This window comes from Phallusia mammillata, chromosome 7 (genome assembly GCF_965637545.1).
Source record: "Phallusia mammillata chromosome 7, kaPhaMamm4.hap1.1, whole genome shotgun sequence".
Classification (NCBI taxonomy): domain Eukaryota; kingdom Metazoa; phylum Chordata; class Ascidiacea; order Phlebobranchia; family Ascidiidae; genus Phallusia; species Phallusia mammillata.
Window position 1 is genome coordinate 2,777,947 of NC_137258.1, and position 18,680 is coordinate 2,796,626.

Consider the following 18,680-nt stretch of genomic DNA (forward strand, 5'->3'; position numbering starts at 1 on the left):
TGTGAGCATGACGTATTTAGATATTCCAAGCGATGCAAACCATCCAGGGTAAAATACAACAAACCAACAAAAACGTTATGTTACTTCATAGTAAACCATTGTGCCAGGTACGTCATACCAGATCTTGCCAATCAAAAAATAATAATCCAGCGTAATTAATACATGAATTATTAATCTGTTCGCACGAAGATTTGATAAAAAAATGTATTTTGCCCAAAAGAAAGGCATCGAGCAAAAAATCAATGGTCTTGATCCTCTTAAAGTTTTCGAAGGAAAAATGACAGAAATGAACAACGTCAATTCTTCTGAAGCTTGCGTAATCTCATGTCAAAAGTCGTTGTAACCATACGATATACACATATTCAAGAAAAGATCTTAAACAACCACTCTGGAGATAAACGTCAATAAATCAATACATCGCCGACTTCAAAGGCCTGTGTTTTGTTCACGCTCATAATCTGCATCAAAAGTCCTGAATTCCGTCAGTAGCAACAACCTTCATCACAAGATCGCGGTTTTGAGCGCACTTTTTTGACAAGTGGGGCAACTCAATGTGTCCAGAATTCCCTCCTCAGCCACGCACCTGTAAAATGGAACTTTTAAGACAAATATACTGGTTGAAAATTAGCTAAATGATACAGTTTCTCGACAATTTTACTAACAAGACACAAAAGAAGAATAAAAAAAACGTAAGTTAAGAAGTGCATCAAGGTGTAAAGCTAAAACAGCGATTGATACAAATATCAATTTTGCGTTGTTTGCGAGTTTTGCGCAAAACATGATACACAAAAACCCCTCAATCCTTACTTTAAATGGAATAAGTGGGAACATGGCAAAGCCTCAAGGAGTTCGTGTTTTTCACCAAAAGCTTCCGAGCAAACTCCACAGAACAAACCAATAAATTCCATCAAGCGGTGGTAACTTAACGTGTTGCTTCTTGCCCTCTCTTGGTCCGACATACGTTGGTACAAAACAGCCAACTCCCCGTGGATGCGCATGGACACCACCTAGCGGAATTTAAAAATATGTTTAAATTCGTTTCAGTCTGTAATTGGGACATAATAATGCGTGCACATATATGTTTTAGGATAGCTTCAAATGCTTACCTTGCACCCGATTGACTCTGCTAGCTGAAGACCGGCCGAGTATTGCTGAAGTGCCTATTGTAGATTAAAAGTAAAACGGCTGGATTTAGCGACAACAAACAATTAAGAATACCATACGGACTTAAACAGAATCCTAATTTAAAACATAACTAGCAAATAACTTGTGTTTTAGAATACATCTTGTAGGCCAGTGGTTCTCAAAGTATGGGTCGCGACCCAAACATAGGTCGCGCTGTGGTGATTCAATTTCAAGTATTTTCAATTCTCAGTCATGACTGAATTATTGTATCATAGGCATTTTATGTGGCTTTATTTTAGTAACCTTGAAGTATTGCAGCATAAGTAAGTGGTTTTCTGAGAGTTTTGATAGCACCGTAGCCAAATACAGCCTCACTCGACAACGCTATACAGCAAAACTAATCAATCATTATAACATACAGACAATAGCCTTCCAATTTTCTTTTACACACACGGCGATTGTAACACGTTAGCACGGGGAATGATAGGAGGTTAATCATATGAAACTGAACTTGGAAAGTAACAGTTAGCGTTTAAGGATGATAACTATTCATACAAAAAAAATACATTTTTGTTGTTTGAGGCTTGGGTCGCAAGATCTTCATAAAGCTCAGATTTGGGTCGCGCTCAAAAAAGTTTGAGAACCACTGTTGTAGGCGATAGCACAAGGTACTGGTAATTATACAGGTGATGCTAACGAAAAGATGCATGTGTTGAACAGGCGCAAAGGCATGGAGATGTTTTCCATATAGACAAGTTCTCTGGCATTTATTCTTTTATTAAACAACCAAAATGTAATTACACGTTGAGAGGCCAGCGCAATACCATCACTAAACAGTTCATAACAAAACTTGATGGTAAACTGTTTGCATTAGTAATTCTTTTCTTATTATTGAAATCTCCTTTCAAGTAAAACGACCGCGACGATTCAGGGTCATTAAAATCAGATGAAGAAAATTCAGTGTGAAAAACCACTAAATCTGTCGCTATGTTTTATTTGTTTTATCAAAACAAATGCATTTCGCTATAAAAAGCATCATCAGTGTCTAAAAACAAATTTATTTTTGTTTTTAGACACTGATGATGCTTTTTATAGCGAAATGCATTTGTTTTGATAAAACAAATAAAACATAGCGACAGATTTAGTGGTTTTTCACACTGAATTTTCTTCTGTTTGCATTAGATAGAATTTTCCTACCTGTTGAAATTCTTTGCCCCTGATGTAAGCTTTGGCTTTCCCGATCGCCACTAAGACTTGTCCGTATCTGTGACCAGTTTCTATCATGAGCCCTAGAGCTGCATCATAGCGGGGTAGAGATCGTTCTGAATCTTTTCTCACTCGGTGGACGTCAGCAAAATTCAACATACAGTAAGCCTGGGCTAGTCGGTCCTTCTCTTCAAGGGCAAGCTGCATAACATCCTAGAAGCAAAACAATGAATTTTAAAATGTCCTAGCTTTGGAAACCGATGATTATAATTTGCTGCCAGATATAGCAGTCTCTATAGTCCCTAAAACAAATGCTATATTAACCAAACGCGTATTACTGAGAATATTAGCACCATTTTACATGTTTAAGCACTGGCGTGAACATTTTAATCTCAATTTGTTCATAAAGAGGGTTTAAGCAGTTTCCGAAACGTTTGTTGAATAAAACATGTTACTTTTGATGACAACATGTGCGAAAAAACTTATTCCACACAACTGTAGTTCCTATAAAACAGTTAGCACCGGAAATGTGAAAAAATAGCTAATTGGAATCATACAGCGTTCAGATCTAAGCCAGGGGTGGGCAACCTTTGTCACTGTGGGGCCAAATACAACTGCGATAAATAGATCGCGGGACGCACCTTTATATGGCACAAGGTGATTTTACTTCGTTGCATACCAAAAATGCCTTACTACAAGTAAAATTCGCATTTGATTCTCACTGCATATTGTCAGGTCGCAGAAAAATAGCATCGGGAGCACTAAATCTGCTCAAAGATATATGATAATTGTACTCGTTTACTAGTACATTTGAAGTCCAAGTGTCTCTGCGGGCCGCACAACCTTTGGTCAAGGGTCGCATGCGGCCCGCGGGCCGCAGGTTGCCCACCCCTGATCTAAGCAATATCTATACAGTGTGGGGGGGTGTCTTGTAATATCACTGTTGTAATATCATAGTGAATTTCACAGCATTGTAATTACATGCATTTCAAAGAACGTATTTGCAGCGATGGGTCAGGGGTTAAACGTCAGACGTCAGAGGTCAGAGGTCAGAGGTCCGCGACCAGGACATATTGCGATAAAAATTGCAATGCTCCGAAATGTAATTAGCACGCGATGAAGATTAATTTATTTTCCACCACGAGAAAATCACAGCAAACCCGCCGTAGAACACAAATTAAATCATCAACCATAAAAAATGCGCAGAAACACATTTGTTTTATGATTTGGCGGCACATTTAGGAAAAAGTTAATGAGAACTGTTGTTGAAGGTTTCATTAAAGTTGCTGGAGATTTTGTAGGCAAAAGATCTGACAGAAAGCGATTTTTTGGTGAAAAGGGGACTTATGTCAGTTTTCAGAGAAAAACGTTACTAAAGTATAAATAGAGATGTTATTTCTACAGCATTAACTTTTTCAGATCTTCCCACCTCGCATGTTCTCATAGCTTCTTCAAGTTTGCCAACTTTCCTGTAAGCAGCCGCTAAACTGAGTTGAGTTGTGATGCTGAAACTTTTGTTCCATTCCTTCCCGTATTCCGACAACAACTCCGAAGCTTTTGTTGGAAAAAACGTGGCCTGGTAGCAATAACACTTCGGTCATATTAAACACCAAAAGAATTTCATCGAACACAGAACCAGTGTTTTTGTGAGCTCAGGCTAAATTACGATTTACCACTAATAATGATGGCAAATCGTAAAGCGCAAAAAAAAAACTTTCAATAGATACGTTTTAATGCAGGGGTGGGGAACCTGCGGCCTGCTTGCATTTTGAAAGTGGCCCGCGTCACAATTTTGTTAAAGTACAGCATAAAACGTAGCATAAAAAAACAATAATAAAATGTTTATGTACAAACATTTACTTGAAAAGACTTCGACATTTCTATATTTGACGCCAAACTTATTAAAATTGCCACACATTCAACCACTTGCTGTATTTGTGACGTAACAGTCACTCGATTGTCTCTTCTTCCAGTAACAAATCATTTGCCATGCGGTGTTAGTTTTAAATGGAGCTAGGGTGTTCCAGAAAGAATGGACAGATTTTAGTCGAATTAAGTGATGAACCTGTAAGCCTTGTTTGTTGCAAACATGTAGCAGCAAAGAAAAAATCAAATCTGGAGCGATGAAATATAAAATCACTTGTATGCTTAGGGTATTATTACACGGAATTTGAAAGTAAAAAATATTTGGCCCGCCCGAAAATGTTGTGCAATTCATGCGGCCCGCAGTACTAAGTAGGTTCCCCACCCCTGTTTTAATGTTTAACAGTCAGATATTGGCTTGTACATCTTTTTGCTGAGAATATTTACAACCGTGAATTGTGTGCCTACGTTTAATATAAGTCTGAATGTCTAAAGTATTTTTAAGTGGTCATTTCTAAAACCAATGAGCGCCAAATTTACAACGCACATCCAAATTTTCGCATTTGTACGACCCTAATGATGTAGTTAAATGTTGGGGTTTAAATCCTCGCTATAGGTCATCTATTTGTATTATTTTGTCTATACCAGGGGCCGGCAACTATTTTTGTACTGCGGACCATTTTTAAAACTAAAATTTTATCGCGCACCGGCCTTCAAAAAATTACAAATATTTAGAAATTAAAACGTCTAAATTAGTTTATCATCACCGAGATACATGGGCAAAATGTTTTAAAGCATTTGACCTGAAAAGGTATACGGCCCGGTGACGAACTCCTCGCGGACTGACGGTTGCCGACCACTGGTCTATATAGAAGGGTGTTGTTGCGGTAGTAATATAAGCTATTTCCTTCTAAAAAGCCCACCAGCAAGCGAACAAACCTAATATTTCATTCCCACCTTTTCGTAGTCCTTGACTTCGAGGTAAAATGCGGCCATAGCGCAACATGCAAGACACTCCAAGGCTTTGTTGTCATACGAATGTGCAACACTGAGCGATTTTTCAATGCTCTCCAACGCCAACTTGAGGTTACTTAGTCCAAGATATCCTTTCCCGCGTATTAGAAACGCATGTCCGCATATTAAGATGCTCTCATTGGATCCACCGTGTATTGATCCGATGAGGTCAAGGCATTTTTGCGCGTAGTCGCAACTTTTGGAGAAGTTCGACAGCATCAAGTTACCCCTGAAAAAATATGCATTTTTTTCATTTAAATGTGAAAAGTTAAGAATATATTTTTGTTGGTATCCAGAATCATGATTCTATATCGAATATGCATTGCACTTTTCTCAAATAGTGAGGTATTACGCATGTCAACAGCGCATATACAATTGAAAGATATGTCAAACTTACCCATAACACTGTTAGGTTCATCCACATTTTAAATCGACAAGTATGCCCAATAAACAAAGCGCCGGTTTAAAACATGTACTTTTACTTTTTAACACTTTTAAACGGTTCGTAATACGTCCAAAAGTGATAACTACCTTCAAACGACTTTACACTATGATATGATACTAATCTGATGTTAACTTCAAACCTGTACTGTGCAACCAACCAACTGCACTCCATGTGCTACAAACCAAACACTGTGTTGAGGTTTGCCACGCGCATTGCAAGTTAAAAGCGGTAAAAACGCGTGTGCCGCGAGGGCACTGTAATTATGAAGTTCGAAATTGCGCTACAATTCCTTATTTGGTAAATCACTCCTTTGCTTGCAACAAGCTTCCTTTCCTTTAGTGGTGAATATCTTTCTGGAGATATTTGTACGTTATGGTACAACGGTAGAACACTATTCTGCCACACAAATATAACCCACAATTTTCTCCCAAAAATTGTTTTGAATTTGCTTCATATAAATTGCTCGTATCAGAGTTTTAAGCGTGACCGAACCCGAGACGACAAGTCCAAAACTTGGCCCTAACCAGGATGTTTGTAATCAAAACCAATATTAGGCTCAAATGGTTCCCGGCATAAAATTAAGACACAAATGTTGTTGAGTGTAAAGCCAGGCCCAAACAAGCCCGTTTTAATCAAGCTTAGGCCTGAACCCGGTTTAGAACTTTTACTCAAATAAACCAATCAAACTGTTACCTGGCCAAGTTTAGGTATGAATCAGCTTGAATAATAACCCGCCTCCAGGAGCTGGTAGCAGTCGTTGAAACTTGTTCTTGTTGTCCAACGTCATTAGCAAGTTCGATCTGACCTATTGCGAAGGCCACCATCGTTCGGTACTTTCCCCAAGTCGAGAGGAAGCGAATAGCCATGCTCAGACATTCCCACTTTGCGATATTCGTTTTGTATTTTCCTTTTGTGGACTTTTCAAATTCGTTCAGCGCTTCGGTTCCGCTTGACCTTTCTACCAGTTGCTGTAGCAACCGCTCTAGCTGCTTGTGCGCATGCGCGTGCTCGTCCGGTGAACCGTTGTGTGTACAACTCAACGCCAATACATTGCTTGTATGGTTTTGCCCCATAGAGAACTTTAGACGACAAGTTGACTGGATTTTATAATAAATATACAGAGATTTTGGTTTTCGTTGAAAATTCTGTCGATTGAGCTCAGCAGTTCGTTACTAGTTTGATAATCCTAGCATTGAGAATCAAACTGTTTTACGTCATGATGAAACTGAAAGAATATAAAAATAATAAATTATTCTGGGAATATTAGATTGTTTATGCACCGCTTCTGACACCTCTGACTACTGACAGTGTGCTGTATTATAGCATATGCTTAGGCTATCAACCAAATAACTTCAAATTCTTCTGCGGCATAAAAAAAACTGACTGACTGTGATTCAACTGAGAGGGCTTTGAAACAAAAACAGTTAAAAAAGACAAACATAAGCTTAGTTTACGAGTCCAACTTCTGCCATTAATAGGTATCGACTAGCGGCTAGTACAAGAACTTTCAAAAACATTTGCTGGCCTGAAGGTAAGTTCAACTTATTTGTCTCTAAGGATGCTGAAAGCAAAACTTCTCTTAGAGAGAAGAGTTTCAATGAGGCATCAAAACGTAACCATTACAACTTGTAACTCCTGGATTTTGTCACAAGCTGTTCTGACAACTTCAAAGGAGCCGACGTACGTACGCCTGTCGTGCAGTCGTCACCTAAAAAGGAAGCTTATTGACAAATGATGACGTGACAACCACTCTGATTAAGCCGTTTGTTTGTCGTTTGACCTTATAATGACCTTGGATTTAAAAATGACTTGTAATTCAATTAAAATGGTTTCTTCCTCCAAAAGTCGCTCCAATGAAATAATACAAAAAATGTGCAGATGTCCAGTAGTATTTTATGAACGTTATTCGATGAATATTCTAAACCGTGCTTAAACATTACTTAGTCACAAATTAACCTAAACGTTCGCATAGGCCTATAGTGAGGAACCCATGCTATACATCATACCAAGAAACTGAAGTCTATGTAAAAACTTATGTTAAAATCGGTAAATCTTTTCATAACCAAACAAAGCGTTTATCTGCCTTGTTAATTTATGTGTTGCAGTGCTACGTTATGCGCCGAGTAAGACAACTGTGCTTCCACGAATGTTTAAACGGTTTGTTAGACAACTATCCAAGTACAATAACCTGTTTCTGTTTAGAATCAGAAAAGTGAGTGCGAAACAAGCAAAACGCCTTAACAAACAAACCAGCATCTATCTATCATCAAGTCTATGAGGCAAAGAGCTTAGCATGCCTCACATCAATAGTGGTAACTGATTAAACTCAGCTGAAAGACTTGATTGAACTCCCAGGAGGTTGTTACAGCCCACAGGGGGCAGTTGCAATCAAGCTTCTTGGTTTGAGTAACATACGTAAATACTTTTAGAAAACAACAGTGCGAAGCAAATAAAATCAAGTTAGATTTTGTAATTATTGATAAATATCTATATAAAAGTTTCTAACTTTCAGCAACGCTTTTAATTTACTTCTTAACACGATAAATTTGCTTCGTAAAGAAAAACAGAACTTTTTTTTTTGTCTTAAAAGAAGAAAATATGAAAAATAGTGTCAACAAAAAACGGTAACAGGAGTGGGCGCATCTAAAACAAGCTTTTCATTTTATACTGTGCCGCTTTGGATTTCGGCAGAAACGATTCCATTTCTTTTGTGAGTTCAAGTTTGTATTGAAGATCTGCAAGTCCGGAATAAGGCACCTTTGAAATACAGAAAACACGCGGTTAACTTCCAGAGAGCTTGTGCAGTTTTGGACTCTTTAAACGTACCTGGCTTGCTCCTCCTACTCTTTGTACAGCTGGAAACGCACAATCGAAGGTGGCATGGGATGCCGTGATAAACATTAGTCGGTCTTCAATCTCCATCGTGTCGCCATGCTGTTATCAAACAGTTACATTATAACACAGCTTATATATGCCTACAAACTATGTTGGTGTGTGTAAAATATCCTTCTAAATTAATTCTAGAAATCAATCCCAATTCTACCTCTGTGGCCATTTCCACCTCTCGAACTAAATCCACAAGTTTGGGAATGTTTGTTTCCAGTTTAAATTCTGCTATCTTCGGTATTTAAGTCGAATACAATTCAGTTCAAAAGCATCGTTAGTGTCTTATTCAAATAGAATGTGTAAATAGAGTACAAAAACTTAGTAAAACCAACTTTCTTTGAAAAAGCCTTTAGGTTATTGGTTCTTAACCTAATTTGCACAAATATAAAAATAAAAAATAATTTACTTTGAATGCAGTGGTGTAATATTTTAAACCATACTTTTTACGTTTTTTTGGGGGGGGTACGTTATTTAAAAAGCCCATACAGCTTTGTTTTAATGCTGTTTCATGTACGTTTAGGTTTGTTGTGCGCTTTTCTACCACCGAAATGTTTGCTTATATTCCTAGCGATTTTATTAGTAATGGCTGTTTTTATGCGGCATGAAAATTGTGTTGCTCTTGTGGACAATAATTAAATTAAATGGTATAACGTTACGATATTTCTGGTCAACAGGTGCCAAATACCAACCAGATATTTAAGCGGTCCTTCCGAAAGTTCTCGAAGTCCACACGCAATCTCGTAGCTGCTCATAATCTCCATTTGAGCCGGGAATTTTGCTTTAAGCATCGCCAACCACTTGGACGTTGGCATGACGATTGGCACGTGCACCAAGTCCCATTCTACATCGGCACCTGCGTGTTAACGTCGAAAACCTAATGTAAGATAAACACCTCGTAGTGTTAACCGACCATTAAAACAACAAAACTTTCAGATAACTTGTACACACATATTTTAATGGCTACATTTTCACCAGCGCTGTAGTTGTAGAACGTATAAAGGTATAAAACTTTGAATGAAGCTTTAGTAGTGTCTTAAAGTAAATAAAAAACAGAATTGACAGTAAGGTTATGCATATGTAATAGTTTGGCATTTTAACAATGACTGTTGTCCTCATCGGTGCAAGTTTTTGATTGAACAACTCCAAGTCCGTGTACATTTGCTATTATCTTAAAGTTACTCACATACAGAACAGAGTTGTCATCCGGCCCAACAGTTGTAAAAATGAGATAAAAATGATTCAACTAACGCCCGAATTAAATTCATTTTAATTCGTGCTTAATAGGTTAGCTTTGTTATTATCCTGCTTCGCGACGTACCCAGTTTCTGAAGAGCACTGATAATTTGCATGTAAGGAACATCGGAATCGGCAAATCTCTCTTTGGCGTCGTTAAAGTACGGTAGTGTGTTAAGTGAGCCAGGGCGGTGTATGATGAGAAGCTGTAATGATAATAAAAAAATGAGATTTAAGCAGTGGCAGCGTTGCTTCGAACAAACCCTTGAGGTTCGGCAAAATTCCACTGAAATTCTCCAAATAATAATAATTAACTTAATCGATAGGAAAAAGTAAATTGGGAGACTGCGCAAAATTTTTACATAAAACCGTTGTGACTACTTATGTTTGCAAAACGCAGAAGTCACTTGATACCTTATACCCGGGCTAGTTAAACAAGCAAACCCAGTAATTATTTGCGAATTAAAGTGTAAGACACGTTGTCAAATAACAAAGACTTGGTCGAAGAAAATGCTTGTCATATATGTCTCATGTCGGGGTAAATAGTTCTCTCTTGATGTGTTGATTGTATTTGGCACGTTCTTAAACTCGTACCGGGTTTAATAAGTTGTTTTAAGTAAATGTTTTAAACCAAATTGCCGATAGTATTCACCTTCCCAAATTCCTGCAAAGTCTTCATCACGTTGTTCAAAGTCACTTTGACGTCATTGAAGTACTGAACAGCGTCATGAATTATAATTCGGTCGTAGGGGGCGCTCTTGTACTGGGGATCTTGGGCAGCCTGCGATGTTATGGAATATTCAAATCAAATAAATGAAGCACATACATTTAAAGAATATTTTCAATCCAAATTACGAGTTAAATTTCCCAACCTGTGCGAAAAACTCTTCAGCCCCAACGTGAGCAATTTTAAACGCAAGGAGTTTACTTTTTTCCTTGATATCTTTGTAGTCAACTTTTCCTGCAAAATTTTTGAAAAAACATGGTATGGATTTTGCTCGCCCATTGTAAGACATATATATGTTCACTGGCAAACGAATTTTATGTCCTAAAAAGCTAACAGAAATGACCGTTTAATCAACTTACCATCAATAAGACCAGTGCATTTAGATTTAATATGATTTTTTTAGGCCCAAGGCGCTTTGTTTTGCATTTGGGTTTGTGCATGTCATTGATAAAGTTCAAGGCTAACATTGCATGAAACTGACATAATCAGTTAAAGTAATAAACCCACTATATGTGTTATTTTTTTAAAAAACTTTTACTTACCTGGAAACACGGCCTGAACTGGATTTGTCAGACAGAAATAATCCTCCAGTTGTTTTGCTAAAGAGCCGTGCTCCGGTCCCACGTACGCCACCCTATGGAATGTGTCCACTTCGAGATATTTGTGAATATACTGAATACATAAACAAGTAAGTAATGAATCATTTCAAAAATTCTCACCCTTTTTAAGTTCAGCATAAATATTAATGTTTGCAACATAAATGCGAGCTTTCTCATCCTACAACTTAATTTCAGTGCGTTGAAAATGAATATTTTTCTAGTAAACGCTTTTTGTTTTGTTTACGTGGTGCATGTTGTCTTCGTAAATATCTCCGAAACTATAAAGTTCCTCGCTGGGTAAACGTGGCGTGTAGATCCTGTCCTGAAAACTTTCCGATATAACGCTCATTGGAAGTTGGATTCTTCCCTCAGGCTCAACAGGGACGCTTTCTGTAAAGTGAAAGCATTTGTCAATCGAAAACAAAATTACACAAATCCGCTCATAACCGTGCAGTATCAAAACCAACATCCCACATGTACTAAAATACCAAACCTAGACAGCTAAGACTTTGGCTCCCTTACTGAAACCATTAGTACCGCGTGCAAACAAACCAAACAACTTTGAATCGATTAAAGGCAAGTACGTGTTGACTTACATTGGCTAAAGCTTGTTGTAACGACTTGAATAAAACACATAAAACGCAAACCTAGACAGCTAAGACTTTGGCTCCCTTACTGAAACCATTAGTACCGCGTGCAAACAAACCAAACAACTTTGAATCGATTAAAGGCAAGTACGTGTTGACTTACATTGGCTAAAGCTTGTTGTAACGACTTGAATAAAACACATAAAACGCAAGCTTATCCCCGTTACATTAAAAACGTCAAATACTTATTAATTTCGATTTTCAGATGTTGGAGGGTTAAAACCGAAACTGAAGCAATCCTGCTATTTTGACAAATCCAGAAAAGTAGTTTCGTATAAACAACCAACCTTTTCAGGGATACTTGAATACGAAACAATTTCTAAGAGGAGCAATAGTACCAAACAAACACAACAAAACAAATTACTGTACAGTACCAACGGCCTGATGTCCAGTCCGTAAATCACGGGCAGAGCATTTTAACAATATACTGTAATATTTTGTAACTGGTTTTTCAGGTCAATGGGAAACATAAATTGTAGCCTATATTCCACTAGCACTTACGTTTGGCCTTGTTGGACTTGTAAGAGATTTTTTCTCTTCTTTCCGGCTCAGATTTGGTCTTTCGGTGCATTTTTGGCACAAAATAATCAGCTTCTACCTTGACAGACAATGTTGGCCGATGCTTGATAATACGCGGGGCGTCCAGTCTTACAGGAGCTTCGTGCTGCTGTCGGGTAGACCAAGAATGGCGTTCATTTGTGGCACTCTGGCACTGCCTGTCAATATTTATCTTTCCCGTTTCTTTGTGACGCACTTTGGACAACTTGGGCTCGCTGCGAGAAGCCTGTAATAAGAAAACAGCAAACTGAATCAGCTTGACAATTTAACATCATTAAAAGTGCGACGCATCTTTAAAGGCCAAGGTAGAATTTTCTAAACTTGAATAAGTTTATTCTGAATCTTCTTGCTTTCGTAATCATTGTCAGAATAAATACAAACAGTTTTTAGTTTCAGGTACTACATGGTACTTGGAGTTCAGAAATTGTGTAGCCTACTTTGCATTCAATTCAAACATACCGTGGTCTTGCTCTCCGATGGTTTTGTATGTTTTTTGGAATGTTTTTGATCATTATCCTCAAATTCTGGAACTTCAGTTGAAAACAATCGCCCAACAAACGGCTTTACTTGCCATTGTTCGTGCATAGATTTGGGCCTGGTTTCGTCAGGAAAACTGACAGACGATGACACGTTGTCGCCGTTGTAAGACCCATTCGCATCGGAATATCTCGTTTGTGGCGTTGGGCTCTTCGCTTTTACTTTGGTTCGTTTAGTTTTATGCTTCATATTGCTTACTAGCACACTTTGGGGCAGAATTTGTGACAAAAAATAAAAACAATAAACATAAAGGTAAAATACCTGGTAATTTCCCTCCTAACTGCTGACAGGCTGAAAACTGCTGTAAAACTGTAGTAAGCCTTCAGCAAAGTGTTTTACGCACCTATTCTTGCTTTAGAACACTACATACGGATATGTTTCAAATGTTTGTGATGACTATAGGCTACACAATTCTTGTTTCATTTTAAGGCTTGTTTTGTACTCCTTGCAATTAAGCTTATAAGTAAGTCCTAGTTATGCAGAAACCATTTGACCTTTCAAGTTACACTGAAAACAAAGTAAAACGCATCCGCGCAAGTAATTAGTGCAGGGCGCTTTAACACTACCTCCAAGGATATACAGTTCTGCACTGAGCCATGTAACTGTAAATCTGTTTTGCCTGTGTATACCTAGACCTTGTTATCCAGCGGCAAAAGTAACATTCCCGACTTATAGCTGGTTTTGTAGCGGTTGTAACAAGCGTTAATGTTTTGTATGACGCCGATATCTCGTCGAAATTCAATGACCGCAACAACTTCGTACGAATCTTTGCGACTTTAAAGTCAGCAACATAAATAGAGCCGGCATTGTTTGGTACAGATTTTGTTGCTACATTCTTTTGTCTCTTTGTGTGTACAACGCTATTGTGTTCCCGCCTTACGTCAAACGTCATGAAATTTATTGTCTGTCTTCTTTTCGATGCTTCATTTGATAAAGCTATCATTTCAGTCAAACGTATAAATTGATTCAACTAATGGTAGAATATGTTTCTGTTTCACTGGACCGACAAGAATAAGATAAAGTTAACCATCTCCTAATGTACAACTTTCAGCTTACGCCTCGATGATATCTGTGTTCGACAAAACTAGCATAAAAGCAGCAGTTTATTTTGTTTCAGCTACATATGCGGCGACATTAATGCGTGGTACTAATGCATTTGGAAATCCAAGTGCTTAATTTCAGGAGAAACACCTCAAACAAAATTAAAGGTTCGAGTAAGCGCTGGCATGCAAATTGCCTATTAACACTGGCGCTTATACCAACATATTGGATCCAATAATTAAGTGCAAGTACAAACGCCGACAAAAAGAGGGATTGATATCCATACCTGTGCTAGGACTTATACTTTTAAGCTCTCTCGTTTTTCTATTTAACCAAAAAAACATGAAAAACCGTCAAAAGGTACGAAAATGTTGCCTGCCACGACTGGGTTAGGCAAGACTTAGGCACATCCGAGTTTAGTGCTGAAATGCGAGACCAGTTCAAGTTTGCTCCATTTGGTGTCTTATCAACTCGTTCCTTACCCTTCACCACTCGTCGATGGATGCGTTACTTTGATTGCTGGTGGTTGATGCACGGGATGTTGGGTAACCTAAGCATGAATACGAAACTTGATCTTTTGGTTGCAATATTCTGACCGGTTAGCTAAGATGAACATATATTCGATCGTTAATCGGCCCTGAAGCATTTATGCAGACCAGCGATCACAGCAGACTTATATATAAATCATAGTATGCCAGACCTATTACAGGTGTTGTACAGAATCAAGTCGGTCTCCCAAGCATTTCCGTATGGCAGGGAATAGACCCACGACAAGAGCCTTTCCGGGACTGGCGCTTTATTAGGCTCGATGGTACGCGCCCAAAAGTTTTTTGGCCACGCTAGCATCAAGTGTTTTAAGTAAACGGGACATTGCCGTTTTGTGATCTCATTTGAACTTCATACATGAGCAAAAAAACAAGTAGCACCCACCAAATTTTTCTTCGGCGTCGACTGTAGACGTTCGGCGGCAAAATTACCAATCGAAATTCCGTCTTCAGCAGACACAAACTCCGAACTTGCCGACGGTAAACGAGCATGACGCTTTGAGCCTTGATCCGTCTCAATCTCAGATCGGGCATCAGTCACATCGCCCGAGCTAAACGAATGACGTAGACGGCGATGTAGATCATCGGTCTGCGGGATTTCGATGCTCGGTTCCGGGCGGGGAAGGATGGCCGACATCGCTGGTAAAATCCGAGATTCGATTTTGCGAAACAAGTCTTGGCCAAATCCAAGCTGAACAGATGATTGTGATAGTTTTAGCAGGAAGGGTCTGTTGTATATCGTTATAGTCGTGCTATTTTTAAAATTCTAAAAAGTTGAAACGAATGTATACGGTAAATACATAATGTACATAACAAAAGACTGACCAACTAAATTGTGTTCTCTGAGGCCAAAATTGTCCTATTTGGAAATTATTTTTTACAGTAAAGAAAAGGCCCAAATGTTACAAAAAGCGGAGTGGGTTTGTGACGACACAGTCGATCTGTCGTTTCGTAATCCCAGTATTGAAACTATTTCTGGGATTTATGAGGGCTTGTGGACAACTATACAATCAGTCCTGACAAATATAAGTTGACTGAATTTGGATTTCGGATTTTATTCGACCAAGCATAGAATCGCGCACAAATATAAGATAGGAGTGAAACGGGCTCACTAAGGCAACGGTTTAAAACTGTCAGGAATTTCCTAATCCGTTAAACGGTCACAAAACAAAAGTGGCACATTCTCGAACAGTAACTTGGAAACAACAATAATTTCAAAAAGAAAACACTTTCTTCTACTACAGAAATATTATTCCGACACGAGAATTTTTGGCAAATTTGCAAACAAAGTTATAACCTTCGAGTGAAAAGTTGGTTCTTGCTCAAGTTTTGTGGGAAATTATTCATGCAAATTGTGTTAAGACAAGCTTGTCACGTGGCCCTTTCAAGCTTCACAGGTTAATAAATAGGATGAAAAGAAAAATACAGGAAATGTGCGTGCAAAGGTACGAAGGAAAAATCATATGATTAAACAAAGCTGCATGACACCATTTTAAGACTCTGGACGCTTTGTGTAAACCATATCGTGCCCCTGTTTGTAACTGTACAGGGGAATCGTGTAATTGGGTAAAAGTTAGTCAAAACATCAAACGGTCAACATGGCTTATAAGAATTGTATGTTTTGGAAGATGGGGTTATTATTTCGGCAAAACACCAATAATTAATTATTTTGATTTAAACTACGTCCTTTTTTAAGTCAACGTTAAAAGTATGTATAACAATTCAGCGAAATTAAACCGTTTATAAACAACATTTAGTGTTCAGTTATAGTTCCAGCCCACGATCAAGAATGAAAAATACGAAATAACCTTAATGATTTACATGATAATTAAGTGCACGGCATGTAAACAGATGAGCGCAGCGAGTTTGTACGAACAGCAGATAGACATTTTAACTCCTACGAGCCCAATTGCAACTAACACGTTCCATTCAATTGCGCTTAAACATTAACGCAACACTGTTGATAGACTTCGTTTATATCGTTGTAAGTTAAGTTGTATTTAACAATTATATACTATTTGCGAAATAAGCGAGCAAATACATCCTTTATCAATTTTGAACTTTCTGCAATTCGAAAAATTTTGCTTCATACTTGATTTAAGCTTCGGGATGTAGTGTGCATAGCATTCTCTATCAATTGCAAGGCAGAGTGTGCATCGAAATATCTGTTACGTTGTATGACTGTGGGTATTATGTTGTACTGATCCGTGAGACATAAATATACAGTCGAATCCGGTTAACCGCATAATCCGTTTAATTGCTATCGTGAATCAAAAACCGAAGCTGATCATTTTTTAAAAAATGTCCGGTTAATTGCACAACAAATTTTTGCACATTGGTAATTCGATAAACCGGTTTCGTCTGAATTTTTGTGAAACTTCTGTGCAGCTGTGTTATATAATTTGAAGCAAGGCCATTGGTTCTGGCTACAAAACTACAAAATTGCCTAACCGCATTCCGTATGCCGGGTACTGAGACAAACACAATGAAAAACTGATTGTCGATTGGGTGTTGTTTAAGGGGAAGCACTGGCACATTTATTGCAACGTTGTTTTTTCGGAAACACTGCGTTAATGTGTTGGACTTGTACATTTAAATTCGTTAGTTTTTCTGTTATTTGGTGAACATCCAACAATCGTGCAAGCATTGAACTCTGGTTATCAAAGATTTGACCCCAAGTAAACTTTCTGTTAGGTTATTGGAGGTCAGATATGTGTTCAGCCACAAGATGCGAAAGTGTCAAGTCACGTTGGTTTATGTTAGTCAGCAGTTTTGTCCACGATCCGACCCAGCGTGCAAGTGCGGGTTATTCCGGGTCACCGCATTCCTCAGGGGTTACTCGAGTTCACAGTGCAGTGAAGCGGGATGCTGGGGGTTACCTTACACTTCCTACCTTATATTCGCTCGGTGATGATTCCACTGGACGTTTGTTCGTCTACCAAAAAAGTTCATTTAAGTATTTTAGGCTTTTTTTACCCCAACCAAAACTTGAGTCAAAATAGACATGTGCAGTATATGATTAATGACTAAACTTATTATTATTTTTTAGCCACTTACCAAAGCACTAGAGTAGACAGACGAGGCCCTGCCCTTGTTCCGTTTCGAGATGATTGACATCAGGTCGGTGCTACTGCCACTAGGGGTCAGTGTCGAGTCGCGCTGACTCGCATCACGTAGCGCCACCTGCTGACGAAGTCTGTCCAAGGAAAGAATTTTATCCACGGAGCTCGTCGCGCGCATGACGTACTTCTCGAAGTGTGACGTCTCGTTGACGTCATCGTCACCCGACAAATCGATTGCGTCATCACCCACGTCATCATGAACCTAAAACAAATGATATAAAGTCAGTAAGGCGATGTTTTAAAGAGTTTTGCTTCTGTGATAAAATTTCGTCTTACTTTTGCGCCGGATGCAGCAAGAAGTGCAAGAGCTTCGTGGTCATCTCCCTCCGAAGATGCGAGAGGAACATTAGACACAATCTCGTAGATGATGCCTGATGAGGTCAGGGGCTGTGGAATAAACATTGATTTGAGAAATCATAACACGCCAGGCCTACTGAAGGCATTATACCGAATCAAGTCGGTCTCCCTTAAGTATTGTAACCAAAATAACCAGTCTTTAACTAGTTGCTTTTTTCTGATCCTGTTTTCAAAGTTGTTTTGGTTAGTATTACTGAATTAATAGTCTGACAGTGAGTACTTGTATTTCTCTGATATCACACCCTTCAAATAAAGCAACGATGGTAAATGCTTGTTTTTGCAGTATATCCTCGATGTAAAACCGTTCCAAAATCATATTATCTCAAACCAGGAACCGAAGACATAATAAGTGACATACCCTGCCCTGCATTTTCCTCATGAAAGCGGCGGTGAAGCCTTTCTGCTTATAAACCGCCACACAAACTCGTTTCCTCAGCACAAGGTCCATCTCTACGGGGTGACTCAAACGGACATGAACCTAAAAATTACATACACGTTCTATTCAACATAACTCAAGTACTATATATATTAAAACTGTAATCCATTTACGCACAGCGTATCTTACGATAATATTAAGTTTTTGTCATGCCTGGGCAACTGTTATGTCATACAATAATGACACAACAATAGATTGGTATCCCAAGTAATACTTTTAATACCTATGGTGATTATATTGAACAGTACCAGACCTTCCAAAAGACACCATGGTCATAGACAATCTTTGTTTATGAGAATGTATAACTAAGAACAGGAAATATTTTCTAAGTTACAAAAT

The 18,680-nt window shown here is 38.4% G+C and overlaps 4 protein-coding genes across 5 annotated transcripts in view; all 4 read right to left on the reverse strand.

Annotated features, from left to right (window-relative positions):
* Nucleotides 1–190: 190 nt before the first annotated feature.
* LOC145237670 (43 kDa receptor-associated protein of the synapse-like) lies at nucleotides 191–6,895 on the reverse strand. The gene is made up of 7 exons (XM_080100616.1): nucleotides 6,347–6,895; nucleotides 5,152–5,437; nucleotides 3,761–3,907; nucleotides 2,323–2,544; nucleotides 1,107–1,160; nucleotides 808–1,007; nucleotides 191–583 (listed from the first exon to the last, which is right to left on the reverse strand). Exons 1-7 carry the CDS (start codon nucleotides 6,724–6,726, stop codon nucleotides 502–504), a joined length of 1,371 nt encoding a protein of 456 aa, XP_079956742.1. The 5' UTR covers nucleotides 6,727–6,895; the 3' UTR covers nucleotides 191–501.
* Nucleotides 6,896–7,445: 550 nt separating this feature from the next.
* LOC145237669 (uncharacterized) lies at nucleotides 7,446–13,752 on the reverse strand. The gene is made up of 10 exons (XM_080100615.1): nucleotides 12,763–13,752; nucleotides 12,247–12,529; nucleotides 11,343–11,488; nucleotides 11,042–11,171; nucleotides 10,645–10,733; nucleotides 10,425–10,553; nucleotides 9,858–9,978; nucleotides 9,229–9,392; nucleotides 8,480–8,587; nucleotides 7,446–8,410 (listed from the first exon to the last, which is right to left on the reverse strand). Exons 1-10 carry the CDS (start codon nucleotides 13,027–13,029, stop codon nucleotides 8,297–8,299), a joined length of 1,551 nt encoding a protein of 516 aa, XP_079956741.1. The 5' UTR covers nucleotides 13,030–13,752; the 3' UTR covers nucleotides 7,446–8,296.
* Nucleotides 13,753–13,855: 103 nt separating this feature from the next.
* Nucleotides 13,856–15,390, reverse strand: LOC145237319 (uncharacterized). The gene is made up of 2 exons (XM_080100129.1): nucleotides 14,812–15,390; nucleotides 13,856–14,431 (listed from the first exon to the last, which is right to left on the reverse strand). Exons 1-2 carry the CDS (start codon nucleotides 15,061–15,063, stop codon nucleotides 14,360–14,362), a joined length of 324 nt encoding a protein of 107 aa, XP_079956255.1. The 5' UTR covers nucleotides 15,064–15,390; the 3' UTR covers nucleotides 13,856–14,359.
* Nucleotides 15,391–15,465: 75 nt separating this feature from the next.
* LOC145237296 (kinesin-like protein KIF13A) overlaps nucleotides 15,466–18,680 on the reverse strand; it is a 31,854-nt gene continuing 28,639 nt past the window's right edge. For both annotated transcript variants that reach the window (XM_080100101.1, XM_080100102.1), the window contains exons 32-35: nucleotides 18,264–18,383; nucleotides 17,825–17,935; nucleotides 17,484–17,750; nucleotides 15,466–17,361 (exon numbers count right to left, since the gene is read on the reverse strand). In XM_080100101.1, the coding sequence (XP_079956227.1) occupies nucleotides 17,302–17,361; nucleotides 17,484–17,750; nucleotides 17,825–17,935; nucleotides 18,264–18,383 (558 nt within the window). In that variant the 3' untranslated portion in view covers nucleotides 15,466–17,301. The remainder of the gene's footprint in view (nucleotides 17,362–17,483; nucleotides 17,751–17,824; nucleotides 17,936–18,263; nucleotides 18,384–18,680) is intronic.

Excerpts from the sequence above, each read along its gene's own strand:
- LOC145237670 (XM_080100616.1), bottom strand. The coding sequence starts at position 6,726 with ATGGGGCAAAACCATACAAGCAATGTATTGGCGTTGAGTTGTACACAC. Across the intron at positions 1,161-2,322 it reads GGGGCAAAGAATTTCAACAG|GCACTTCAGCAATACTCGGC; the intron begins GTAGGAAAATTC and ends AATCTACAATAG. Across the intron at positions 584-807 it reads TCCCACTTATTCCATTTAAA|GTGCGTGGCTGAGGAGGGAA; the intron begins GTAAGGATTGAG and ends TCCATTTTACAG.
- LOC145237319 (XM_080100129.1), bottom strand. The coding sequence starts at position 15,063 with ATGTCGGCCATCCTTCCCCGCCCGGAACCGAGCATCGAAATCCCGCAG. Across the intron at positions 14,432-14,811 it reads CGACGCCGAAGAAAAATTTG|GTTACCCAACATCCCGTGCA; the intron begins GTGGGTGCTACT and ends ATTCATGCTTAG.
- LOC145237669 (XM_080100615.1), bottom strand. The coding sequence starts at position 13,029 with ATGAAGCATAAAACTAAACGAACCAAAGTAAAAGCGAAGAGCCCAACG. Across the intron at positions 12,530-12,762 it reads CATCGGAGAGCAAGACCACG|GCTTCTCGCAGCGAGCCCAA; the intron begins GTATGTTTGAAT and ends TTCTTATTACAG. Across the intron at positions 8,411-8,479 it reads GAGTAGGAGGAGCAAGCCAG|GTGCCTTATTCCGGACTTGC; the intron begins GTACGTTTAAAG and ends TGTATTTCAAAG.